This window comes from Amblyomma mixtum, chromosome 4, assembly GCF_055824585.1.
Source record: "Amblyomma mixtum isolate Tamu chromosome 4, ASM5582458v1, whole genome shotgun sequence".
NCBI lineage: Eukaryota > Metazoa > Arthropoda > Arachnida > Ixodida > Ixodidae > Amblyomma > Amblyomma mixtum.
The window spans coordinates 39,103,561-39,131,452 of NC_143015.1; the positions used below are offsets into that span (position 1 = coordinate 39,103,561).

General features: G+C 46.7%; 1 protein-coding gene across 10 annotated transcripts in view; it reads left to right on the forward strand.

The window, feature by feature from the left end:
* LOC149346285 (uncharacterized) overlaps positions 1 to 27,892 on the forward strand; it is a 57,641-nt gene that overhangs the window by 6,143 nt on the left and 23,606 nt on the right. The window contains exons 2-8 of one of the 10 annotated variants that reach the window (XM_089586362.1): positions 16,336 to 16,672; positions 18,010 to 18,112; positions 18,354 to 18,391; positions 20,004 to 20,114; positions 22,173 to 22,214; positions 25,501 to 25,571; positions 26,901 to 26,990. In XM_089586362.1, coding sequence (XP_089442488.1) covers positions 18,355 to 18,391; positions 20,004 to 20,114; positions 22,173 to 22,214; positions 25,501 to 25,571; positions 26,901 to 26,990 — 351 coding nt within the window. In that variant the 5' untranslated portion in view covers positions 16,336 to 16,672; positions 18,010 to 18,112; position 18,354. The other 9 variants (XM_089586363.1, XR_016292370.1, XM_089586364.1 and 6 more) reach the window with 9 other exon arrangements.

The window sequence follows — 27,892 nt, forward strand, 5'->3', positions numbered from 1 at the left end:
GCCTTGCTCTGCAGCAATTCAGCTTCGAGGTTCAGTACAAAAAAGGAAAGGCAAACGCCAACGCAGATGGCTTAAGCCGATGCTTCTGAAAAGGGAAAGGAATAGAAGGGATTTGGACGGGCTGTTACTTTTTTTTTCTGTTTTGTAGTCTTATTTTTTTTCTACTAGCGTTACCTGGAAGAATCGGAGCTTTACCCAAACTCCATCATCGGGTTTCGGAACAAACTCGGGACGCAAGACGCCATGATCTTACTGAAGAACGAGATCATCGACGATACGACGGGCACCAAGGACAACAGAGCCGTACTCGGGCTGGACTTGCAGAGCGCCTTTGATAAAGTGAGGCACTCGGCTATCCTGGCCCAAGTATCCAGGCTAAACATGGGCAGGAGGACATACCAGTACATCAAAGACTTCCTGACGGAACGAACCACCGAAATCTGTGCGGGAGACCTACAGCTCGAAGAGAAGAAGCTGGGCAGCGTCGGAACTCCGCAGGGGTCAGTGATCTCCCCGCTACTCTTCAACCTCGTGATGATCGGGGTGGACACCCGGCTAGAAAGAGTAGCGGGAGTCCGGCACACCATCTACGCCGACGACGTGACGCTATGGGTACCGGGAGGAAGCGACGGACACATCGAGACAACGCTGCAAGAAGCGGTCAACGCCATCGAGGAGCAGCTGGACGGGTCTGGACTCGTTTGCTCCCCGGCCAATTCAGAACTGCTGGTGATTCCCCCGAAAGGATCGTGCAGGAAAAGAAAGAATATGGAAGTCAAGTACGAGCGTCCCAAGATCACGGTCAAGACGGCGGGAGGACAGGTAATACCGGAAGTCGAGAAGATTCGGGTACTCGGGCTGCTCGTCCAGCGAAACCGAGTCAACGGTGAAACGGTCAACAAGCTCGCGGGCAAGGCGGCTGCGGCAATGAGACTCATCAAGAGGGTGTCCAACAGAAAAGCGGGGATGAAGGAGGAGAGCCTGACTAGGCTCGTTCAATCCTTCGCAGTTAGCCACATAACGTACGTGGCCGCCTTCCACAACTGGAGGCCGAGTGAACGTAACAAGATAGACGCCACCATACGCAAGGCGTATAAGGCGGCACTCGGTCTCCTCGGGAGCACGAGCACCGAAAAATTCATGGCGCTGGGAGTCCACAACACGCTGGACGAAATAGCCGAAGCACAGAGAACGGCGCAACTCGAGCGTCTCTCCGAAACGAGAACCGGAAGACAGATACTGCGGGACCTTGGCCTCGAACCGAGGGAAGGCAAGCAGCAGAAAGACGTACCTATACCAGATAGCATCAACAGAAAGCTCAGGGTCTTCCCGATCCCGAAGAACGTGAACCCCGAGCACAACAGGGAGCGGAGGTTGGCGAGGGCCAGGGCTCTCGTGGACCTCCACGCCAGAGAAGAAGGCGCCGCCTACGTGGACGCGGCAGAGTATCAAGGGAGCACCGACGCATACGCGGCGGTGGTTGTCGGGGCATCGACGGGTGCAACGAAGACCGCGGTGAGCGTCCGGACTCGAGAAGCGCACCGGGCGGAGGAGGTGGCCATCGCCTTGGCCGTTTCCGACCCCGGATGTACTACAGTGTTGTGTGACTCTAGAACGGCAGTGAAGAACTACGCCAAGGGTAGGGTATGTAGTGAGGCCGCGCGCATACTGCGCAAGGCCGAAGACATCGGACGCAACAGTCCTGTGGTGATCAAGTGGTTTCCGGCCCACATGGGCAGTGACGTGTCGGTACGCGGAAACGTGAACCACAACGAGACGGCCAACTCGGCCGCGCGAGGACTAACCAACCGCGCGGCTGAAAGTACGGCCAACTCGGAGTCCTGGTCGCGACGCAGTGCCAAGGACAAGATGACCACCTTCAACGAAATAGTGAAATGGTACAGACTGAACAGACAGACTATGCCGCCACCTCACCCGGGGCTTACCCGGAAGGAGGCAGTGTTATATAGACAGTTACAGACGGGGTCCCTGCTCACCCCGGTGCTAGCTAAGCACGTGTGTCCGAGTGTGTACGCGAGTGACATATGCAGACTGTGCGCGAAGGAGAGAGCCACCGCGGCTCACATCCTTTGGGACTGTAGCGTAAATCCGCGCGAAGCCAGCGAGAAGACGACGATCCCGCCGCAGCTAGAGGCTGCAACGAGGAGCTGTGATCATAAGACACAACTCAAGGCCGTCCAGCAGGTCTCGGCAGCTCTCGAGAGGCAGCGACCGAGCGAAACCGAGGAGAGGGGGGCGGCACCCCCAGGAAGGGGGCGGCGGCCCTCTCGAACCCGCGGAAGTAGCGAGGGACGTAACAAGACCTCAAGGAGCACAACGCACGAGATTGACGTAGTGGCCGCGTCGCGGTAAAAGCTTGTCCTCCCTGCTTGGAGGGAGCCTAACCGACTCTGCAGGCTTTCTAAATAAAAGTTGTTCTCTCGCTCTCTCGAAGAAGTCTGTGATGCGACAGTGCACTCGCGATTGAACCTGTCGCCTGTCAGCGAAATTGTTGGTAAGATAGAAGCCTGGCAGATCCCTGGAGAGATGGAAGGGCATTTGCTGGCTGCTGTTGTGTCCGGTCCAGACCACCTCCCTTCCAGACCTGAAGAGACCGGTTGGCGAGCCGATGACGGCCGGCGGACAAAGACTAAGCCCTGACCTCGGCACTTCGAGAAGTGGCTGCGGACCTCTTCCCTTCGTGCACGATTTTCCGGGCGGGGGCGAGCTGTTGTGAACGTGAATTTCTAACACCGGAACGCTCCCAGTGTTGCGCGTTCGGCCGGTGAGCTACAGAGACGCTCCCCAAGGACGGCGTCCAAGCCGGCGTCTCTCCGAGCCCGCGCGTCGTCGTCGTGGAGCGCGTTGTGCGTTCGGTCCGGACAGCTACGGGAATGCTACCCGGGTTGGCGTTCAAGCCTTGCCGGTCAATCAGCCAACAGGACGCTCCTGATTGGACGAAAAGGGGCGGGAGTCAGTGCCGACTCTATTTAAGGGCTCCCGTCTCCTGTGTCTATGTCTTTTTCCTGTTGAGATACATCGTGCCATGTATCGTGCTTCTCGCTACTTGTAAATAAGTAAATACATATATCTTTTTTTTTCCACGCTGCTCCTTAACCCTCTCCGTCTCTTCATTGCTCCGGCTGGTCGGCGACAGCGGACCCGCGTCCCGACGGCAACTGAGAGCCCGCGTCTCAACACTGCCAGCCAGCCTCTAGCCTCGGACGCGCAGCACCCCGTCTTCCAGGTCTGCGTGCCGGGGCGTGGGAGCAACGTCTTTTCCGATATCAATAAAGATTGTTCAATCGATGAGATTGCAATCGCTGGGATTTCGTGCACTATCTGCAATTACACCTTCGAAAACAATAATCGCGCCTCCGGCTTTCCTTGTAATGAGGCCAAATAAGGCTTTCGCCTTAAAAGGGAAAGCCGTGCCGTAACGGATGGCTCCGGTATTATTCCGAGCAGCTGGTGATGCAAAAATTGCACTGGTACCGTACAAAACTCGGGGCCTTTTGCGAAGCTCTTCACTATGGCGTATATTCGTCTCTCCTTTTCAAGCTTTTCATTTTGATGCGGCTTAGATGCGCAGCGAAGGAAGGAAGGAAGGGAAAACTTTTTGTATCTAGTGCTTTTTCCTGCGGTTCTAAGGAAGGGAATCTTAAGAGACGATCACTCGTTCGTTGTTTCCCCAGGAGTCTTCTCTGTCGACGTCGTCCACCTCTAATCAATCATTAAGAAATATTTTAATGGTTTTGGAGGAAAGGAAAAAAATTCTCATATCGCCGTGGACACCCGAACACCGCCGTGAGAGTAGTGACAGGCATGGGTTAGCTTTGAAGAATGGAACGGCGTTGTAACTGACTAGTTTCACGGCGGACAGAGAATAGAAAAACTTTTATTATGTGAAAAGAGTTAGGGGCACGCCTCTGGGTCTCAGCACGACCTCACTGCACTCTTGTTTATGTTCTTATGATTCATAACACTGGCAGCCCGGCCGGTGGATGGATGGATGCAACTTTATTCGACAAGAAAAAGATCTTTCAGGGCGGTCCTTTACTTATCCAGGAGTCCACGGGCTTGAGCTTCACATAAACCCGACCCACCAGCCATTTCTGGCCGCCGGTATGAGCGGTCCGTAAAGCAGCCTCCAAGGAATCATGATTAGGATTGGAGAAGGTACTGCCTGTGGGAACGGACATTCATACTGGTGAACAGCGCAATAAAGGCGGGACAACAACAAGACAAGCGCTGACTATCAACTGGGTTTATTGAAGGACGGAAGGGTATATATACAAAAACATAACACAAAGAAGTAAGAAGATAGTGTGAAAAGGGCCGTGAAAATCAAAACTTATGTCACATGTGAAGTGATGTAAGCCAATTCCTTGTTGCTAAGTGCCACGGAAGGACTGCTGATGCATTCGACACCTTGCCTGTGGATGTGATGCGCTTCCATTATTTCGCGCGTGAGTTTATCTTTATGGCGGAACAGAACTTCGGTTTTTTTGTACTCCGGTGCGCACTTGAACTTTTTGCAGCGGAACTTTGTGCGCGGAAGCCCGCCGTCCTGTTCCGATTTCCTTTCTTGCTCCCTTTCATGATGGCATTTGCACTTTTGACAATGAGCGGCAACGTGGCTAAGAGGGTCACTTTTTCTTGTGTTTTCATGCTCCATGAGCCTTTTGTTTACGCATCTGCCGGTCTGCCCGACGTAAACAGCACCGCAAGAGAAGGGAATTTTGTACACCACGTTTTCTGCACATGGTACAGAGGGTGAAACATGGCGTACCTGGCAGCCTTCCTTCTTCTCTTCCTTAGGCTGTGCAACCTGCTTGCACATGGAGCTCAGTTTGTGTGGAGCAGAAAACACAACATCGACATCATACCTGCCGGCAACCTTCTTGAGACCGTGAGACAAGCCGTGCGTGTAAGGAACCACCGCTGGTCTTTTCACCTTCTGCCTTCATTGGGTTGGCCATTTTTTACAAATTTTATCAGCTTTTCGGAAGCCCTGGAAATTATTTCATCCGGATAACCATTTGCGCGTAATCTGCAAACCTGCATTGTGATGCTATCAGCAGTCTTCTCATGGCACGACTCTTTGATAGCGGATTTCAGGCACGATACAGCTATACCTTGTTTTATAAGTTTGGAGTGCCACGATGAAAAATTCAACAATGGTTTTTCAGACCTCGGGCAATAATACCAGCAAACATGTCCACGTTCAATAAATAAAGCCAAATCCAAAAACTGAAGCTGATTGCCGCTTGGAACCTCAGTTGTAAACTTGAGGCCGCGTCCGTATTCACTGAAGACCTTCAAGACATCAGCGAGCTTTCTTGGCAAACTGCCTTCATGAACAATAACCAGGAAGTCATCTACGTACCTAAAGATACGAGTGACCATGCCTTCTGACGCTTTGCTAATATCAGAGTCAACATTGCCAAGAAAGATATTGGCCAAGACTGGAGCAACCCTTGATCCTATGCAAACACCTGCCGCTTGCACGAATGCCTTCCATTGTCAATCAATCACAGTCGCGGACAGGTAAAACGACAGAATTTCTAAGAAGCCCTCAACAGACACTCCGCATTTGTCAATAAAGGCGCGCTCTTCATTATCCTCGCAAATGCACTTTTTCACAGCGATCATCAAATCACAATGTGGCAAGGAATAATATAGATCAACCACGTCAATACTGAACATCATGCAAGTCCCTGGATTTTTCACATTAAGATAGTCCACAAGCGCTTGAGAGTTCGGCACTAGGAATGGGTCGTGTACGCTCAGGGACGTCAGGTGTTCTTTGAGGTATCCCGACACGGCCCTCTGCCAAGTGCCGCGCTCGGAAACGATAGCGCGGAAGGGTATATTCACCTTGTGCGTTTTGGCGGTGAAAAATACATCCAGGAGCAGTCCCTTTGACTTCGTAACTGATTCAGCCAACTTCATCAAGTTGTGGCGCTGCAAAAGGTCGACGGCCTCTCTCTTTACCTTGGCTCTTTTGAATGAAACCTGCCTGAAGTTCTTGTTCAAGGCCTCGAACGTCTTCTCCTGAAAGAAACCCTCTTGAAGGGCGACAAAGCAGCCTTCCTTATCGGCCGTGACTAGTCTGAGGCCACTTTTCACCAGGAACTGCACAGTCTCCTTTGGGTTGCTTCTGTTCCTTTGCGCCTTGTCCGTTCTCGCCAGTACGTCCACACATTCTGCAATGCAGCGTTGGCGCATTTCTTCAGGAGCGCGGCGAGCAATGCCTCTCGAAAATGCCACCTTCTCAGCAGGTTTCAGGCGAGGTTCCAGGGCGAACTTGGGACCCATCCGCAGCACCGCCTTATGTCTCTCAGGAATTTCCTTGTGGCCGAGATCGATGTATCTTCCTTCATCTCTGCTGGGCTTCTTCCTTTTTGGCAGAGTCGGCCGAATAGAGTTGTGGCTACTAGAAGGTTCGAAGAACCCGCTCACAGCAAGAATGTCAGCAGGACATGATCCTTGTCTAACATGCCAGGACAGGATCCTGGCCCTGCAAACACAGACGGCGATGAGGGACACGATGATGGCCGGATTAGAGATGTTAAAATGTTAAAGAGATGTTAGGTGGTTCCTTACACGCACGGCTTGTCTCACGGTCTCGAGAAGGTTGCCGGCAGGTATGATGTCGATGTTGTGTTTTCTGCTCCCCACAAACTGAGCTCCATGTGCAAGCAGGTTGCACAGGCTAAGGAAGAGAAGAAGGAAGGCTGCCAGGTACGCCATGTTTCACCCTCTGTACCATGTGCAGAAAACGTGGTGTACAAAATTCCCTTCTCTTGCGGTGCTGTTTACGTCGGGCAGACCGGCAGATGCGTAAACAAAAGGCTCATGGAGCATGAAAACACAAGAAAAAGTGGCCCTCTTAGCCACGTTGCCGCTCATTGTCAAAAGTGCAAATGCCATCATGAAAGGGAGCAAGAAAGGAAATCGGAACAGGACGGCGGGATCCGTGCACAAAGTTCCGCTGCAAAAAGTGCAAGTGCGCACCGGAGTACAAACAAACCGAAGTTCTGTTCCGCCATAAAGATAAACTCACGCGCGAAATAATGGAAGCGCATCACATCCACAGGCAAGGTGTCGAATGCATCAGCAGTCCTTCCGTGGCACTTAGCAACAAGGAATTGGCTTACATCACTTCACATGTGACATAAGTTTTGATTTTCACGGCCCTTTTCACACTATCTTCTTACTTCTTTGTGTTATGTTTTTGTATATATACCCTTCCGTCCTTCAATAAACCCAGTTGATAGTCAGCGCTTGTCTTGTTGTTGTCCCGCCTTTATTGCGCTGTTCACCAGTATGAATGCATACCAACTCGCCCAGATCTCAGCCTTACGGAACGGACATTACCACACGCAGTAGAAAAAATTGGCAGTGGCTTAGCTCTGGTTAAGCCTGGATATACAAGCGAAAATCTGCAGTTATGCTTTGTTTGACGTCATGGCTGTCGCAATTCCCGCACAGTGCACTGGGAGCACCACCATAACGGTGTAGGCAAGCGCGTTATTAGCCCTCCTTCCGCATGCGTAGCAACTGTGGTAAACCAGATAAACACGCGGCTGCAACGAAAGGGCAAACGGTGGCAAGGAGGCGGGCGCGTAGTAGCACTGCGCTCCCGCGTTCTCGTAACGCCTTGCGAAAGAACCTTCTCCTCTTCGGACGGCGGCAGCGGCGAGGTGCAAACCGGTGGCGAGGAGGGGAAGTGGCGACAGAGCGCGCACCGCGGCGGCGCCGAGGGGTGGCTCACGCGAAGCGCGGTGTTGACGAGCCTAGTGAAGCTTTTCGCTTCAAAATGTATGTTCGGCCACGCGACCGGTGTTGCAATGAGGGGGGAAGCTGGGGTGAAACCATGAGAGACATTAAGATGAAATGAGGCTGTGTGTGTGTAATTGTAGCCATGTGGCTCAGAATAAGGCGGACAAGGTACCGTGGGGTGGTGGCGGTGTTATGCGACTGTGTTTCTAGAATTTGGTGACTTGATGATACGCAGAAAGGGCCGATGTGGCCTCTTGCGCGGGGTTGGTCGAGTGATCGTCCGGGGTACTGGAGGAGAGTTTTCGGGCCAGAGGTTTTGGTGCCAGCGTCTGGATGATGACGATGGTCTGCACACCCAGGTCCTCCGAGCGCAGCAGGGTCTCAAGTCCTCCCATGTCTTGAGGTTCCCTAGGCCCCGCGGGGGAGGGTCCACCGGGCAGAGGGAGAGGATGTGCAGGGAAGAGGCGAAGGGTTTTGTGCATAGGGCGCAAGCAGTAGTGAGGAAGGAGGGGTGATAGTGGGCTAGGGAAAGCAGTGAAGTGAGGGTATGTCTTTAGTCTGCGCCAGAATATTGAGTGTTATCTAGGGAGGGGCGGGGCGGTAATTACAGCTGGCGCGAGGCTGTGTAGGCCTGCGTCAGTTGCGGCCATCGTATCCCTGCAAACTTAACCTCATCCGCCCACCTAACTTTCTGCAGCCCCTGCCCCTGCTACGTTTGCCTTCTCTTGGGATCCACCCCGTTACCCTTAAGGACCACCGGTTATCTTGCCTTCGCATTACATGCCCTGCCTTAGCCCATTTGTTCCTCTTGATTTCGGCAAAGTTGTCATTAACCCGCGTTTGTTTCCTCACCCACTCCATCCGCTTCCGATCCCTTATCGTTACACCTATCATTTTTCATTCCATAACCCTCTGCGTTGGGCTCAACTTAAACTCATCCCTCTTTGATAGCCTCCACGCTTCTGCCTCATAGGTGAGTACCTGCAAGATACAGCTCTTGTAGACTTTTCCTTTGGGGGATATTGGGAAACTGCCGTTCATGATCTCAGATAACCTACCATATGCGCTCTATCCCATTCTTATTATTTTGGTTATTTCTTTCTCAGGATCCGCATCAGCGGTAACTACCTGCCCTAAGTAGATATATTCTCTTACTGCTTCGAGCACCTCGCTACCAATTGGGAACTGCTTTTCCCTTGCTAGACTGTTGAGCATTACTTTGGTTTTCTGCATCTGAATTTTAACTCCACGATTCTCCTCTGCCTGTCTAACTAATTGATCATGCTTTGCAGTTAATGTCTTGAGTGACTTAGCAAGGCAATGTCATCAGCGAAATGAAGATTACTTGGGTATTCTCCATTAACTTTTATCCCCAACTATTCTCATTTCAGGCCCCGCAATACCCCCTTTAAACAGGCGGTGAAAAGCATTGGCGAGATCGTGTCACCCTGCCGCACACCTTTCCTTATTGGAATTTTATTGCTGTCTGTATGGAGGACTATGGTAGCTGTGCAATCGTTATAAATGTCTTCCAATATTTTCACAAAACGCTCTTCTACACCCTGAATCCGCAGGCAGGCACCAGCTACAAGGCTTTTACAAAGGCATAAGAGCTTTCGCTTTAAAATAAGCGGCGAATGCCAGCGCAACCGGGTTGTGCTTCACCCAGTGCGGAGGAAGCGCGCTGCTGCGCAGGCGAACTCCTGAAAGTCTTGTCGAATCAAATTTATTCATTAAAAACTTTATTGAATGAGTTGAAATTCTAGGATTGTCGCGTGGTCCGCCTGTTCCGGCAGCCCATTGGCCTGCGCTGCAGCGCGAATCCTCAGATCCAGTCTTCTTTGCCGCTCGGGGTCCTCGCTGTGCAGAATGGCCTCCCACTACTCCAAATAGAGATTAGAAAGTCTCTCAATGCGCGATGTCAGTGCACATCAAAGATACCCAGGTGGTAGAAATTATTAATGAGAAAGCACTATATAGCTGAGTGCCAGGGCGATATCGGCAAAACGTGTGCAAAAATTCAAGGACGCAGTTAAGACAACTTAAGTGCGATAACACGAAAACATTTGTGCTTGCATTAAGGCATCGTCTGCTGGAACAGCGTCGAAAATTGCGAGGGGATTTTTGTGGGTGCTGCATGATCATGAATTTACGGATCGTGAATACCTTCTTCCGCGCACGAGGAAGCAGGAAATGGGCGTGGCAGAGCCCCAATGGTGAAACTAAAAATCAAATAGGCTTCATACTAAGCGCTCACCTTGGCATCGTAGAAGATGTGGAGGTCCTCGGAAAGGTCCGTTGTAGCGAACACAGAATCGTAAGGTCTCGTATTAGCTTAGATTTGAAGACGGAATGGAGGAAGCTTGTGAAGCAAAAGGCAATTAACCAGTTAGCGCTAAGAGGGAAAGTAGAGGAATTCAGGATTTCGCTGCAGAACAGATATTCCAGTTGAAGTGAGGAAGATGAGCGTAATGTTGAAGCAGTGAACTCATAGATAACGTCACAGCTATCGTTAAGGCGTGGTCCGTAGAAGTGGACGGTAAGATAGTTCGACAGGATACCGGCAAGCGATCTCGGGACACGAAAGATCTGATCATGCTAAAGCATGAGGGCGTCTAGCTCTACATACAGAATAGAACTAGCAAAGCTATCAAATTCAGTAAATAAGCACAAGGTAGGCGACATAAAGAAGTTTAATATGCAGAAAATCGAGCATGCTATAAACGACGGATGTAGTCTTAAAGCGGGGAAGGGAAATTTGGGAATATGTGAAAACGAGGTGTATGCTTTAAGAGGCAAAGCGGGCAATGTCATTAGCAATACCGATACGATAGTTTAAATTGCCGAAGAGTTCTACACAAACCTCTACAGCAACCAATGCAGTCAGAACGCTAATGAGAGAGACAATAACTCACAGCAATCAGACACCAGGCTTGTAACGAAGGAGGAAGCAAAGAAAGCCTTATGAGCAATGGAATGGGGAAAGCAGCTTGTGAGGATCAAGCAACAGCAGATTTGTTGAAGGACGGAAGAGAGATTGTGCTAGAGGAACTAGCCACCCTGTATAAGCAATGCCCTGTGACCTTGAGCGTGCGAGATGCTTGGATGAACGCTAACATTATCTTAATTCATAAGAAAGGAGATGTCAAGGACTTGAAAAATTACAGGCCGATCAGCTTACTGTCCATTGCCGACAAGGTATTTACCAGCGTAATCACTAACAGAGTCAGGACAACCACAGACTTCAATCAACCAATTGATCAGGTAGGCTTTCGTAAAATATACTCCACAATAGACCATATTCACACTATCAGTCAGGTTATAGAGAAATGCGCAGAATATAACGAGCCCCTATATATAGCCTTCATGGTTTACGAGAAAACATTCGACTCTGTAGAAACCTCAGGTGTCATGCAGGCATTGCCGAATCAAGGTGTAGAAGAGTGTTATGTGAAAATATAGGGAGATATTTATAATGATTGCACAGCTACCACAGCCCTCCATAAAATCAGCAATAAAATTCCAATAAGAAAAGGTGTCAGACAGGGAGACACGATCTCGCCAATACTATTCACCGCCTGTTTACAGGAGGCATTCCGGGGCCTGAAAAGGGGACAGTTGGGGAACATCTTAAGTGGTCTGACCATATTCAACATCTTAAAAGTAACATACCAACAACTGTAGGTGTCATCTGCCGATGTCGGGATATAATACCTGTAGCAATTAAGAAATTGATATACCGTGCATTATTTCACTCTCAAACTAACTACTGCCACAGACTGGGGGACCGCAGCCCGTACACATACTAACCACATTCTCATCTTGCAGAAAAAGGTCATCCGTGTTATTTCCTCCGCCAATTACGTGACACATACACCACCGTTATTTATCCTACGCAATATTCTACCAGTAAACAAAATGTTAGAGTACAACGTCCTGCTTCTTATGAAATCCACGACCTTCCACCATAGTAAATTCCTCCTCAAACTTGCATCCTTACGAAAAAAAAAACACCCACCCAGATATACACGTCAAAGAAACAAATCGTCGGGACCTTAGGCTCGCACAAACTATGGGAGGCAAATGATGCAATTCCTAGTTCATAACACACTTAATTCAAATGAATGGTGGTGTCGGAATGCCGACTGTAAAAGAAAAGCTTTTATGAGAAATTTTCTCAGTCTTATGGAGGATGACAGTTTTTTCTCATAACTATTGTTTGTGTACATGCTTGTACATCCTCACTGTGCCTCCTTATAAACAAAAAATTTCGCCTTCCTCTGTCTATTATCTCATTGTGAACATCTTATTTTGCACTCATGTCTATCGCTTAGGACTATTTAGTAGCGTTGTGCTCCTGATGTCTGATTATGATTTTATTTATTGTTCTTCTTGCCTTTAATATTGTCTGATGTTCAATTTGATTTAATTGTAAAAAAAAACCTTGCATGTTTCGTCTCTTTTGCGTTCGAAATTGCAGTGCTTATACAAATTAACCCTGTGCTGCATTATGTCTGAATTTTGTATGCTCCCCGCTGCCTTGTAATGGGCCTCGGGCCTAGTCAAGCTACTCGGAAGTAGGTTTTTGCCCAGGGGCCTTTTTTTCTTTCAGAGAAATAAAGAATATGTCTATGTATGCATGTAAAACAGTTAATGGAGAATACCTAAGTAATGTGACATTGCCTGGCTAAGTCACTCAGGGCAAGAACTGCAAAGCATGATCAATGAGTTAGAGAGGCAGAGCAGAAGGGGGGGTCTAAAAATTAACACGCAGAAAATCAAAGTAATGTTCAACAGTCTAGCGAGGGAACAGCAGTTCGCAATTGGTAGCGAGGTGCTGGAAGTAGTAAGAGAATATGTCTACTTAGGGCAGGTACTGACCGCAGATCCGGATCGTGAGAGAGAATTAACTAGAAGGATAAGAATGGTCTGGTTTATTAGTGTTTAATGTCCCAAAGCGACTTAGGCTATGAGGAACGCCGTAGTGAAGGGCTCCAAAAATTTCGACCACCAGCGGTTCTTTAGCGTGCACTGACTTCGCACTGTACACGGGCCTCTAGAATTTCGCCTCCACAGAAATTCAGCCGCCAACGGCCGGTATCGAACCCGCGTCTTTCGAGTCAGCAGCTGAGCGTCATAATCACTGAGCAACCGCGGTGGGGCGACAAGAATAAGGTGAAGAGCACATGGCAGGTTCTCTCAGACCATAAGTAGCAGATTATTAATATCCCTCACGAGAACAGTCTACAATAGCTGCGTCTCGCCGGTACTCAGCAATGGGGCAGAAACGAGGAGGCTAACGAAGATGGTTCTGCTTAAGTTAAGGACAACGCAATGAGCTATGGAAAGAAAAATGATAGGTCAAATGTAGAGATAGGTAACGGGTGGAGTGGGTGAGGGAACCAAATGCAGGTTAATGACATCCTAGTCGAAATCAAGAGGATGAAATGGGCTTGGGCAGGGCATATGTAATGCGAAGGCAAGATAACCACTGGTCCTTAAGGGTAACGGAGTGGATTTCAAGAGAAGGCAAGAGTAGCAGGGGGCGGCAGAAAGTTAGGTTGGCGGGTTAGATTCAGGAGATTACGGGAATACGATGGCCGTAACTGGAAAGGACAGGGTTTAAGGCAGAAAGCTGGGCTAGTTGGTGTTTGGATTGAGAGGACATAGTAGTAGCGCTGAAAAAAACAAGGGCGACAGGGTAGAGAAAGACAATACAGGCGCTAGACATCAACTGACTTTATTGTCGAGAACAACAACGAATTTATAGGCGACAATCAGGAGCATAAAAAACCAACATCTGAAAAGCATGCGTGATGGCACTTCCCGATACAAGAACCACAAATCTTTAGTGCACAGATAAACATTTGGTTTGCTCACGCAGGTTTGCCGTTCCGAGTGAATGAGAAAGGCTTCCAATAATTCCCGCTCTTTCTGATCTGCACTGACATAAATCACACGTGTCTGCTCAAGCAAAGGGGTACATTTTTTGTCATCATGTTTACAACGCTTGCAATGTGCCGCCAAGTGTCCCGGACCTAATATCGCAGCTGCCAAATTGTTATGCTCCATGAGGCGAACATTGATGCAACGGCCGGTTCGGCCGATGTAGCAGTTTACGCAAGATAGCGTCAGTTGATGTCTAAAGTCAGTTGATGTCTAGAGCCCGTGTTGTCTTTCTCTACCCTGTCGTCCCTGTTTTTTAAGCGCTACTACTATGTCCTCTCAAGTACAGGGTTAATTGGAAAGACATAGGAGAGACGTTTTCTCTGCAGTGGGCGTAGTCAAGCTGATGATGATGACTAAGTTTTCAATGCAGGATCCATCTAATGTGCGCATGTATTGCTTGGGGAGTCTACGAAAATTAGTACGCTTGGCCTTGATGTCTGCACCTCTACGAAATTCCCCAAAATTGAACACATCCGAAGTAATTTATTTATTTATTTTGCAAAATACTTCAGGCCTCCATTTGTGATCAATGCAGGCAGGGGGGGGGGAGGGGCATTAAAAATAATGTAAACAAAGAGTGACACAAGAGAATGCACTTCAATAAATTTAGTGGACAAGAAAAGTTAGTGAGTGAAGTGAGCAAAGTGAGTGTATGGGAAAACAGCCGCGGACGGCAAAATAGTGAAAAAATATGCAAGGAGTGAGAATAAAGTTTTAAATATATTGAAGTGTATATTTTGAATGATAAGTAATCGAAGAAAAGCGCTTGATTGGCATAGAATTATAAATTAATTAATTATCAGCAAATATATTGCAAAGCAACCACGGCACCAAATTCGAAAAACCAATATGGTTTCAAACAAGGCATAATCGATTAAAAGAAGTAATAATCGGAATAAATAGATCAGTCTTTAATTGAAGCTTCAGGTTATTATGCAAATTCACTAAATAAATTAATTAACAAACAAAAGAAGAAATGATAAAAAGAGGTAAAGAGAGGCGACCAGTGCCGAGAAGGCGTCAATGCTTTCGCAATCTGGCAATGCGGGTCGCCGCAGCAACCTCTAATTTTTTTCAGAGTGATTATTAACTGTCTAGCTCTTTTAAAAATTGAAAGTATTGAAAAATTGAGTGGCATGAAATTTTGAAAATTTTATGCCACTCGATGCGAACTCATGATGTCCAAACCAAGGACTGGCGGTCGCCGTTGTGAAGTGAATGCAGGTGCAGCATAGCCTCCGGGATCCGTACGGAAAACTGGATATCGACGCGCGCAGTTTACTTGCAAAATCTGCAGGTGAAAGGGACACCTCTATTTAATTTTTCGCCATACCGCCACATTTCTTTTGAAACGCTGAAGACAAAGCTACAACATATTAGCCATATTCACGGAACATTGACTTCAAGCTACAAAACACTGCCGCCGCACAAACAAAACGATCCACCCAAGCAGGAGTGTGCGTCACGTACAGTACTAAAGGTCTGCATTGTGCCTTTCTTCCTGTATAGCCGTGCAGTTGACTAACTGTAACATAAATTGCTGTTAAACGCCTTTTTTAGTGATTGTCACGTAATGCGCTGATAGAGCTGAACCCCAAACCCCCCCACCCCCGCCCTTTCATGCCTCAATGCCTGCTGGCGCTGTGTGAATTCGATTAAATAAAATAAATTAATTTTGATTAGCCGTCGTTGTAAAGTGTAGGCTATTCTACATTCCTAGACCGCACATTTGTGTGCCTCTTCAAATCGGCACTCAGGTGACTTTGCTGACTATCAGGCTAAGTATGGCCCATACCGTTGAAGCTACAGTTCGAGGCCTGTTACTGCACAGTGCACGCTTAGAAATGGTAGGAAAAAAAAAGAATCAACCAGTATAAAAGAAGAGAATAGTTATTTCCAGTTTGACGCAGTATCTTTTGGAGCAAGTCGAGATGCATTGCATCTCTAAAAATCATCGGGCTGTGTGTTAAATGAGTAGGCTTTTTTTTTTATTCGAGAAGTCTGCCATGAGTAGGCTTACTCATACAAGACTGTCACTCGCTGCTGGGGCTTCAACACAGAATTAATGGCAAGGACGGCCTCAAAAAAGCGACTACGCAGTGAGGTTATGAGGCGGTGTTTTCGCTGTCGTCTTATGATCGGTTATGATGAAGTATACAAGTGAAGTAATTGCGGTACCAAATTGCATACCGGGCCGACATAAATGATCCATTTGTTGAGAGCGACCGCAGAGCAGCGTCTGGCAGTAGCAGCGCGTTTTCGCCTGTCGCTGTCGGAGCGAGCATTTATCATCAGATCTTCCGTGCGCGCGAAGCTCTATTACATCGCTCGCGTTGCATGCCCGCCGCGCACTTGAATGCGTCGTTTGGCCACACTTTGTGGCAGTTTTTTCTGGGCAGGAAAGACGGAAACTGTCGGTAGCGCGCTCCTCCGCCTTCCCACGCGCATGGGCGGGTTTAGCCTGCCCAACCTGCGCACAATGTGCAGCGTGCTCGCTGTCGAAGGGGTCCACGACCTGGTCAACGTCACTGACTACCCAAGGTCTTCTCGCCTACCTCCTCGGGACGTCACGACGCCTCTTTTTTGGTTACCTTATAGGTGCTTCAGCCGAACAGCAGCCGGGGTTCTTCCGGTATGTCTGCCGGACGGCCGAGTCTCACCGCTACCCTGCCCGAGATGGACGTCTCTCAGACGCAGGCCTCCCGCGTTTGCGAGCTCCTTGCCATCCAGGAGGCTACACCTGAAAAGTTAGAGCGGAGCAGGCGGGTGCGGTGGCGAGACTTGGCGTCTCACGCGCTTCCACCAGACGTCCGCGACTTCGGCTGGCTGCGAGGCTGGAGGGCCTTGCCTACGGGAGTCCGCGTCGCAGCGTAGGGCATCGCACCCTCTTCGTGGTTTCCGCAGTGCGGCAAGAACGTTTGGCGACTTATGTCGCGTATGTGTTTTGTTTCTCTCAACGCCCGCACTATAGGCCGCGCGATACGCTTGTGCGGCTATTACTGTGTGTAGGCGCCATTGTTTTGTTGCGCCAGAGAGGCGCCTCTTCCTTGCAGAGCCGACCCCAGCGGGCCATGTTTCCGATGTTGCAGCAAGTGCGAGCACGCCTGTTCCAGCAGGCGTGCTTAGACAGGGTGACGCTGCCGGAAGAAGAGTTCCTGCGACGGTGGAGCATCCGCTTCATCGTCGCAAGCAGGGGCCTTGTGACGGTGCGGCTCCTGGCATATTGAGTGTCGCGCGTCAGTGTAGTGCGCGATGTTTTGTGCGCGGAATTGGGGCGCAGTCTTCCTCCCGCGTGCTTCCCCCGCGCGTATGGACTCTCTTGAACTCTTGTACTTTGGACACTTACGTTGCTTGTGATTGTATGTGTGCGCATCGGGCAACATCTGTCGCCGTAATGTGTTTTTTTCTGTTTTGTAGTGGGATCGCTGTCCCTTTTATGCTCCTCGATCCAAATAAACACATCCACTCACCGCGGTGGCTCAGTGGTTACGGCGCTCGGCTGCTGTCCCGAAAGACGCGGGTTCGATCCCGGCCACGGCGGCTGAATTCTATGGAGGCGAAATTCTACAGGCCGGTGTACTGTGCGATGTCAGTGCATGTTAAAGAACCCCAGGTGGTCGAAATTTCTGGAGCCCTTCACTACGGCGTTTCTCATAGCCTGAGTCGCTTTGGGACGTTAAACCCCAACAAACCAAACTTCTCTTCAGAGATCCACATGAATTATAAGCATACTATACCGTTAAGCTGGTAATTCGGGCACAGGTGTATGACTGTAATAGTTTTCTCCTAATTTTTTAGTCTTTTCTTTGCACTACTCATGCATTTTTTTTACTTTACTCTAATGCATCATGTCTAATTAGCGCGCTGTTTCCTGACTGCGATTTGCATTTCGAAGTTATTGAATATCTCTTTGCGTTAGTACCGTTTTCGGTGTGCTGCATTGCTTCTGAACACTCATAATTTTCTCCTCAGCTCTTTATCAACAAAACAGACAGCTGTAATTAAAATGAATTGACAGCAGTTATCTGTGAATATATAGAAGGGGCTAACTATGCGACCAAAAATAACGATGGAAAGTACAGCCCCGAACAGACGGCCTGATTCCTTTGAGCAGGAATCTGAAAAGAAAAACCAACAAAATACGGAAAGGTGTAAGTTCTCAAAAGAATTTTTATCGCTCCCGAGCACTGAACTGCTCTGGAATGTTATAATGAACCTATTGTATGATGACGGGCAAATACAAAAGAAATGACACTGTTTTGTTTCCCGCAGTCTAATCAAGCATCCAGGAATGAAACTTTCTGCTATGTTTGAGCTCCGAGACATACCTTGCGTTCCTGCGCCAGGGAACAGGGGCCTCAAAGGTTAAGCAAGGGTAAGCACAGATACATTAAGCGGTCACTGAACTGGTCATAAAGATGAACCTAATTATTTTTTGTTTGAAACACGCGGAATGCGGAAATCATGATTTAAACTCCTTTTCCTTTAAAGTGTCGCGCATAAGTGCAGCTGGTGCGAATCGCATCTTCAGGTATATAAGACTGCTGTGAGACGGGAGGTTTCACTGAACTTTTCCCGTACATTTTACCCGCTACTTCTGCGCCCTTTCCACACAGAATGGCCCTCCCAGGGACAGTGATGGCCTGCTTTCTCTGTAAGTTTCGCTGCATGTTCACTTGAAAGCATGCGGTTTAGGCATTCTTTGATTAAGAAACGTTGATGAATTCATATACTCCTCAAGTTTTGTAACTCCGTAATTGGAGTAGCTAGTTTAATTTTTAAAACATCTGCCTGATAGTCCTTTGTTTCGAGAGACAACATTTCGCTTTCCGTGAGCAGCAATTCCGACAGAGGGAATATAGTTTTTTTTTTCCATTCCCAGGTCGCTATTCAGTTTGAGGGTAAAAGTTTGCAAAATGTTCATGTAAGAGAGGCAACTGAATTAATGCTGAGTAAAACATTCCACACAGCAATGCATGTCATATATATTTGACACGGCTCAAATCTATGAAATCCAACGAACTCATTTGGTGTATGTTGCTTAGAGCGAGTTAGGATTATGCCCCAAGAGTGGGACCTAGTTGGTTTAGATCTGCATAAATACTGCGCTGCTTAGGTGTCCAATTCATAGCAAGACATGCATCTTGCAATAATTCTAAGCACACGCGTATACGGGAAATAAGCTGGGTCTTCTCGGCGTCGAGCACCATGAATTTCTTAGGAGTTTGCAACCAGCGAAGACTCCATTGTAATGTGCTGTTTTCTACTTTTTCATTGTTTCTTGGGGTGGGATTCTGTTTCCAAAATATTCATACGCGCCATTATCTTGAAATTCAAATCAATTGAAAGGAGTGTGTGATCGAGGAAAGAGAAGGACAAACGAAAGCCACGAATTATACCGCAACTTGAAATAACCAATATCCGACTGGCAGCGCTTTCAATTAGCAAGGTGAATAAAGATCAGTTATTGACGTGATGCTAACTGACGCTTGCGTTACGTGACTCCAGTTGCATGGGCTTTGCCACGAAATCCAACCCGAGTTAGCAATGTTCGCGCCAAGATGTCTTTTCTAGTCTGATAAAGACATTTTAGGTGACAAAATCCAGAATGACTTCCGGTGCCTCTGGTTCTTTTGGTCAGCGGTTCATGACAGCTCGAAAAAATCATGGGCAGCTGAAGCCCCAAAAGACCTCCCCCCCCCTCCCCCCTGGCTACGCCCCTGCCCCATAACCATCAGTTCATCACAATACCTCAACCTCCCTCCTCCATAGTGGTGGGCGTGGCTGATCTCAGCAGCTCACATCGACCATTTGATACTTGTCTGCTTGGAAGAAGAGAATACATCTACAATGTCCTCATTTGACCTTTAATATAGCCTTCACCTTTCTTTCTCCCTCTCTCCTGTGCAATATTCCATCGCGCTAACTTGGCAGTGAAGTGGGCTTCTTTCTTGAGTCCGCCTGCTGAAAGGTTGCGGGAAATTAGTGGGACTTCAGTGTCTTGTATTTATCTCTGAGGAGCCGTCGTTTCCTGGTCTCTGCAGTACATATTCGCTATTGGAAGCTTTCCTTCTATTCAGATACGTTAGAGAAGTACAAAAAAGGTGCATTGCTAGGCGTCTGTTAACTGCAAAATGGGGGTGTATGTATTTTGCCAGTAAGAGTTCACTAAGGACCGAGCTAGCCTGTCTCTTACAGGACACCATAAATTCAGAGATTTCAATGTAAGACAGGGATAGTTATATTACTTTTGTTGTATTTTATAGTGTTTGGTGCGGAAGCGACAGAGATCACAGGAGGGCGCACTCAGTGGCAAAGACTTCCCTCCCAAGAAGGTGGCATGGACTACTTTTTTAAAGGCGAGGAAGATAGTGGACGTAAGTACTCCACATGATACTATACGTACAACCAGTGGCCGCCATTGCCACTGATAAAACGATCATGGCCGCCAATTTGCTGCAAAATCACTGGCTGCCCCGAGAGGCGTCGCTTCCAGCCTGTGGGCCCTCCCTCTATTCTGAAACGGACGTCGTGCTAATAATCGCTCTTCCAAGGCATCATACACTACCACCTCCTTTTTTAAATCGGGGCATTATGTAAATAGCTATTGCTTGGAAACAAAAGCGGAATAACGAAATATACAGATCAAAGGCAAGTCAAACTGAAGCAAATTTTTTTCTCTGCTAATTTTGATAAAATCCACAGGTGTATTTAGCCCACATGAACAATGCTTGATGTATGCACTATTCGTTACCATTAGCCATCAGTGGCTTTGTTATAAAGCGTGGGTACTCAGCTCGCGAGTACAGCTTCGCTGAACACTTGTTTTATTAGAAGGGTTTCCTGAGAACCAACATTCAGTATAACTGAGGTATTTATTTTTAACCTCTTGAGTCAGAAGACGAAAAAGATTTTACCACTTTCTCCTAAGAGCTGTACTTGGAGGGGGCAACAAAAGCACACATGGGGGCCTTTTCGAGGGGTGAAAAACAGTTTTTAAAGGTTTTTAATGTGCGTAACTAGGACAGCTTGCCCATGGGACCGTTTTGGGATGTAGAGAAAACATGACCCTACGCTGATGTCTAAATATGTGACGCCAATAATGACGTAAATGAGCGCGTTATGGTAGAAGGAAACGCTACGTTTAGAGAAACGTACAATAGATTAGATAGCAAGTTACTAAATCCCTTAAAATAAGAGTATATATAACAATAGGATCGTGCAAGTCGTGACTTATCAGGAGAAACATGAAGGGTAACGAAAGGGCTTCAAATTGTTAGAGGTGAGCGAACTGGGATTGGGAAGGGAAAATGGCAGCGGTGGTTACTGGAAACGGAAAGAACGTAGAGCGGATTGCTGAAAAAAAAAATAGGTTCAGAGATACATATTTTCGCAACCAAAGAAGAGGAAATGTAGTTCGGCTTGACGGTCAATGCGGATTGGAGATAACCAAGCATCTCTTTTGTTGACATAGTGGGTCGGAAGGGAAGGGAAACGGAGGAGGTTTGGTCAGGTATGGCAACTTGCTTGAATGGCGTTGCCACCGCTAGCGCAGGACTGGGTTAATTGGAGATCAATGGAACAGGCCTTTGATTTGCCAAGGATGCAATGAATGCTACTTAGGATAATGAGCACGATCTTGGAGCATTTGTAGTTGTCTAAACACGTACGCAGGGATTCAAGCACTATGGTTTACTAAAAAACTGCAGCATCGACAATAACCCAGAACTAGCAGCAAATGAATCGATTTTAGATCATAAGAAAGTGAAAAGCATCACAGGGACGTTGACACTGCTCTGGCAATCACTCGCACTCGAGTCTTCGCGACTGGAAGGAGCTAAAACTGTAGGAAGCTGTACTGGACTGGAAAGCTTGTCGGATGCCATTTTGTCGGAGACCGAGCACAAGGCCGGAAGAAATTCTTGCACAAATTAGAAAACTATAGGTACCCGGTGAAACTGTCACCTTTGTTGATAGAACTGGCGTAAAGTTTTATCTTCTATCTATGTCTCGAATGTTGACGCATAATGTAGCCAATATCTGCTACTGTTTGAAACTTGGCACCACTTGAAAAGCCTACCAATCTTATAGAGCGCAATGGGCGCCTCTCGAACACTTTCTTTTTCTTGTTTTGCTTCTAATTATGTTTTGATTATGCTAATTTTGGTTTGTTTTATTTTTCTACCTTAAGAACGTTTCAGCTTACGGCCTCGCTCGCAAGTCTCTAGTTTTCCTAATCGCGAATATGCATTTAAGCCTTATATTTTTTCATAATAGGCTTTTATGTTTGGCGCAGAAAAAATATTTTATATCCGAAAGGTTGTTGTGCGTTGCGATTCTTACTAAATGTGGAGGATGTTTCTGACGGGACGCATACGTCTAGTTGGAGGTAAGGATGCAGACATGGAATGCTTACAATGTACGTTATTTTTCAGCACAAGAGTACTACGAACTCACCAAAGAGGCGACCACAGAGGGTAAGCTATTATATGCCTTTCTGCCTTTCTCAGTATCGCAGCATGCTTACCATACAAATAATACGAAGATTCAGCGTATTTTATTCAGGGGCGTACGAAAGGCAATGGAGCACGAATTGTCATTTTTAATTGCACCCAGAATGCCTTGAAGGAATTTTTCCTCATAATGTTTTAGGGCACTGTGGTACCACTGATAGAGTACCACACGGGCGTAATTTTTCTGTCAGTTTTGTCTAAAACAGTGCAGCTACATTCACTTAAATGAGCCAAGAGCATTCGGTACACTTCCATCTTCGCTCCTAGGTGTTTTCTAACGACCTTAAAGGGGCACCGCGAACGGTTAATTTAAAAAGCCCCCCATTACGGGAAAGAGACTTAGCATTTTAGTTTATTTTTGGTTTGCCATCACATCCTACGCCACCACAAATTGTTGTGATCTGCATGAATGAATTGCATTTGAATGTTCGTCTAAAAGGCGGGACTGCGCGGCAATCAGCTGATTTATAGGGGTTTGGAGTTGCTTAATTGTCAAAGATTTCAAACTGTTGCTGAAAAAACAAAAAGAAACTCTAAGTACGATTAAGATTAGTCCTAATACGAAATTTCAGAGCAGCTCGCCAGATGTCTGAGTGTCTGTAGGCTCACGGTTTTGCTTTGGTAAGCCGTCAATACGGCTGGCGATGATACCAGTTCGAAAGTAGTATCAGTTTATGAAGAGGATGCTGGGCGTTGCACAGCGCGCGAGAATGTGCATATTAGTCCTATACCAGTATTAGTTGAAGAAGAAGACGATGTGCAATGCACAGCGCGAGGGAGTGCCGCAGTTCAACACCAGGCGTGATTGGCTGCGGCGACATCCTGTTGCTCTCGTGCAGTGCCCAGCCAAGCTGACCTGTTCGCGGCGCCGCCGGTGCGAATCCAAGTCACAGTTGTTCATTTTGATTTATTTGTTTATGGGTTGGCTCGGTTACACCGACGGCGGTGATGCCGCTCAACATGAACGGGCGCTTCAGAGTTGCGCTCCAAAAGGGCCCTAATACTTTCAAGCACTTTTCTCATGCTATCAATGATCTTCAAAGTACTTATCAACGTCTTATCAACATTAACGTATCGAAAACAAATCTGATATGCTTCCGTAACCCTTTAAAGAAATTGACGCTTGACCGGTCTGTACTTTTACATATGCCCCGTGCTCCTGTACGCCTCTGGTTTATGCTTCCCGGGTAAAATATCGTAAAATATCTCGGTTTGCTGTTTGATAGTGACTTATCTTGGAATTCTTACGGTTTACGATTTGCACCTTCCAAAGGAATGTGATGTTTTTAGTTTTCTAAGGCTCCCAAACTTTAATCCTGTCTTATTTGAAACGGTTGTACTCAAACATTTTTGGGAAAGTGCGTATAAAGTTGAGTATGTTCCGAGTAGATCTCTCAGACTAAAAGAGAGATATAGTATTCCCCGCTGCTCCACTCGCTATGGTAAAAGAACTCGTGCATTCTATGTTCCTTCGTCACTAAATGTGTTGCCGTCAAGCGCATTTTTTGTGAGTACAAATTATAAACTAAAAAAACTATTGCGTTCATCTGTTTTCATCTGACCTTTAACTTCGTTTTTTGGTATAATTTATCGCCTGTTTTGTCTCGTCTTTCCCTTCATGGTCATATTCCTGGACTTCCATCGCCTACATTGCCTGATATACATTTGTTGTTGATGTAGTTTAGTGGATTCAGCGTCTTTTCCAGTTAACTGTGAAGTGTGATGTGTTTGAACACTTTTTTGGTGTTCCTATTTTTCTGTTGCTTTCTGCTAATCTTAGTTTGTAAATCGCCCCACGCGTCTTGCCGCTACCTGCCAGGCGCTGCCATACAAGCCCAATGAGGCTTCGGCAGGCCTGAATCTGTAAATTGTCTTTGCAGTGCAGAATAAACTGATTGATTGATTGATTGATTGAATAAGGGATTCGTAGTTCTCTGTGAGGTAATTTTTAGTTAATTCATTGAACATCACGGCGCAGTTTTCATTGTGTCGCATCAAATTAGAGCTAGTAAACATTCAAATAATAAAAGCGAAAACCCAGTTGATGATGAGACAGTTTGTAATACGGCTTATTAAGAAAGAGCGTACAGGGATTGTTTTATTTTAACAAGCAGGAAACAGTGTAGGAACTTGAACGACAGACGGGAGCTATGTCCGAATCTCTTTACCATAGTTTCGACCACAGGATTTCTCTTTGTGCGGGAAATGGAGGTGACAGAGAGTATATAGGCTCCGCAAGGTTGGCACGGGAGAGTAGAGGGGGGTGAGGACGCGGTGATATGTGTGGAGAATGGGTAGGTGGGGTGCTTAAACTTGAAAGAACTCTTACTTGGAAGGTGAAATTCTAAGCCTTCGTTGGAGATGTTTAATTCCGTGCGTTTAATGTTTCAAAGTTGTAGGAAACGGATAGATCTGTAGTTCCTGAATGGAGGAGTATTAAAGGATAACTGCAGAATCTTTAGTTCATAAGAGTTGTAACTAGGCTGGCTAGAAGTTCAGACAATCTAATGAACCGGTGATAACACGGCGATTTAAGCTCACTTACCGCCTCCATATCCCCAGTCGCAGCCTCCCCAGTCGTATTAGAGATGTTTTGAGTCTATGTGAGCAGTTTTACTACCCTTCCCAGTTTTACACCACATCTCACCGTTGCTGTGGTCGTTCTCCACCTGACATAAGGGCCTATATAATCGTGTCAAAGATGAACGCAGTGGCTCGGACCAGAAGTTTCCTGGTCAAAACCTAGGTTAGTGGTCTGTAGCTTCACTCGTTTTTATCCTTCAAGTTCATGCACTCAAGATTTCCGTCTTTCCCGCTGCTATTTCAGCTAAAGAGAAGGTACCTTAGACACCTTTAGAGAACGTGCTGTGGCAGGTTTGATAAGTAGTGCGGTATAAACAGTGATTTTTCTAGCATTTTAGTATGCAGCTTGCAAGAACGTTCAGATTACTTCCTTTTTGCATTGACGTCTAATGGCATTATTGTCCTGCACCGCTTTGTTCACACTGCTTCGAGAACTGAGCGTCTGCCAGATCTGGAACGTTGCAGCTCATACTGAGCGCGATATCACATGGGGCATCTTGGTTGAAACTGCAGGTGGTGTGGATCCAGCCTTGGCGAAGAAAATTTCCAGATTGTGTTCAGTCGGCACGGCGAATGCTTTTGATATTCAGTGCAAAAAGTAATTGCTGCCCCGTATAGGATTTGACGAATGTCGGAGCTATACGTGATTTTATTTCTTCTGTCCTAGCGATTTTTGTTTACCTTCCAGAACCCGATTTGCGATGCCATGAGAGGCTCTTTGCGAGAAGGAACAAACAGGTACGATATGTTTCTCTTTTTTAGTACACCTTTCAGCCCTGACGGACTTTTTAGATCCGGGAGGGACTCTCCACAGCCGGCGTTTCAGGATGCATTCCGTTCACATGAGTGGCATCTGTAAGAACGAATGAGAGACCAGTTTTTATATATTTCTTAGCTGCAATACCTGTATTCATGAACGCATAGTTGCCTTCCTTGCATCCACCTGGTCATGTACAATAACACCACGGAGGGATATGCTCACACTGCTATGTATTTATGTTAGCGAAGGAGACTACCGGATAAAACCAATTTATTCAGTGTCTCTTTCGTGGTGTAAGTAAACGCTAAAAAAAACTTTCCAGTGCCTGTTCGGATTATTTGGCATTTAAAACAGCTGGTAAATGCATCGTCGACACTAACAAGGGCAGGCATGATTATTTTCTTAGGAGGCAAGAATAAATAGGCGTGCATTATGACGTATCAAAAACCTTCCCGAAGGTTCCCTCCACCCTCCAAAAAAAAAAGAAAAATTTTTATTACGTATGTCAATTCTTCACAGCAACGGCATCATGGAGTTATGTTTTCGTTTGGGACTGTGCGCAGTGAATGTATTCATGGCAGAAAAGTTCAGCGCCGTACCAGACCATCCTTCTTGTTTGTTTAGCTATCGTTTCATCAATGTACCGCTGAATATTTTATGGCCATAAGGCAGATTAGAAGTTTTGTCGCGGGATTACATGTTTAGTAGACGTTTATAAATGGAACATCTGTCAAGCATGGTTCTTGTGATAACTTTGAAGTGTTTAAATCGTGTTAGGCATCAGTCATACTTTAAGTTTAGTCAATGTTTAGTGCAATCACTAAGGTCATATTGTTGCGCAGGCCAATAAACTAAATAAGATGAATTTAAAATGACCGCCACAGCTAAATGAAGATGGTAGCTCTGTGCTTTCGCGTGGCATGAAAAGTTAGCTCAATTATTGTTCCCTTTCTAAGCTAGATGTTCATCAAATTTATCAGTGTACAGAAGGTATTAAGTAGCGTAGGGCAAATAAACTTTGAGCGTCTGTAATTATACCACAGAAAAATGATTTTCCGTGCTGCATGTAGTTTCTTTTCGTTTACTAAAGTGCGCCCCGCGGAATTGTCACCACTGAGAACTTTAAAATACTTGAGATGCTGGGTCACCAAGCGCAGGCATATTGCTTCGGCACCAAGTGGGCCGACTGCCTTGCACATGCTTGAAATTCATTTTCCACCAAGCAATCTTTCTCGACAAATTGATGTTGCGCTCTAGTAATATTTGATCTTCCAGCAATATCTGATTTGATATTCTTGCCTTTTTAGGAGAAACTACCAGTTAATTGTTTGTATAATTGTGAGTATTCCAGTGGCAGGATGGTGCAGAAGAAGTACAGTGACAAAGCGAAATGCATTGTGAGTACGGACGGCTAAGTTTTTTCTTTTCCCGCGAGGGATTGATATTCTCTGCTGAGAGGAATTTTGCTAACAAGCTTATAGTTCACGCATCACATAATGCAAAAGTGATAACACGAATGAAACACACAATGCTGCCACTGTCGAAAGGGCATTACGTTTCCTCTTTGCAGCAAAGAAGTTGACTAGGCCGAGATAAATTCCATGAATTCAAAGGAATATTTTCGATGTTCAAGTGAGACGTGGCGAGTAAATTACTATATACCACACTAATTGCATTCTCAGTTACATTTCCGCAGCCGAAGGCGAGGCCAAGTGAGAGCCAACGCTGAAACGCAATGAAACAGAACGGAATGAAGCTCATATACGGCGTGGAGAAGCTGGACAGATTCTAAGACATTTTTGTTTGCCCAAGCCAAAGTTGTCCTTGATGATTTGTGCGACTGTTCGGGCAGCAGCCGTAACAAGAATGGACACATTCACCTGGGTGAAGCAGCAGCCGTAACAAAAATGGACAAACTCTCCCGGGTGAGCCAGAAAGAAGTGATTAACCTAAACAAAAAAACGTCGTCAAAAAGATTACTACACACGGCAATCGGAAATTGCAGTGCAGCTAAAGTGTCTGAGCTGCAATATTTGCAATTTGGTTTGTAGAGGAGTGGTTCACAGCATTCACTTTTGTAGTGCGTGTGTCAGGTGGTATGTTTGGTGGAGCAGACATTGCGTTACGAAAAGCCTTGAAACGAAAAAAAGAGAGCAGTACCCTACACACTGCGCATTGCAGCTAACTACTGGTGGTGCTGTGATGTGGTTTTGGAAGCACCAGATTTTCGGCCTGGATAAAGCAAATGCTGAAACGCAATATTAATTAAGCGTTCCAAAAGTCTTTAGTGTTGCGAAAC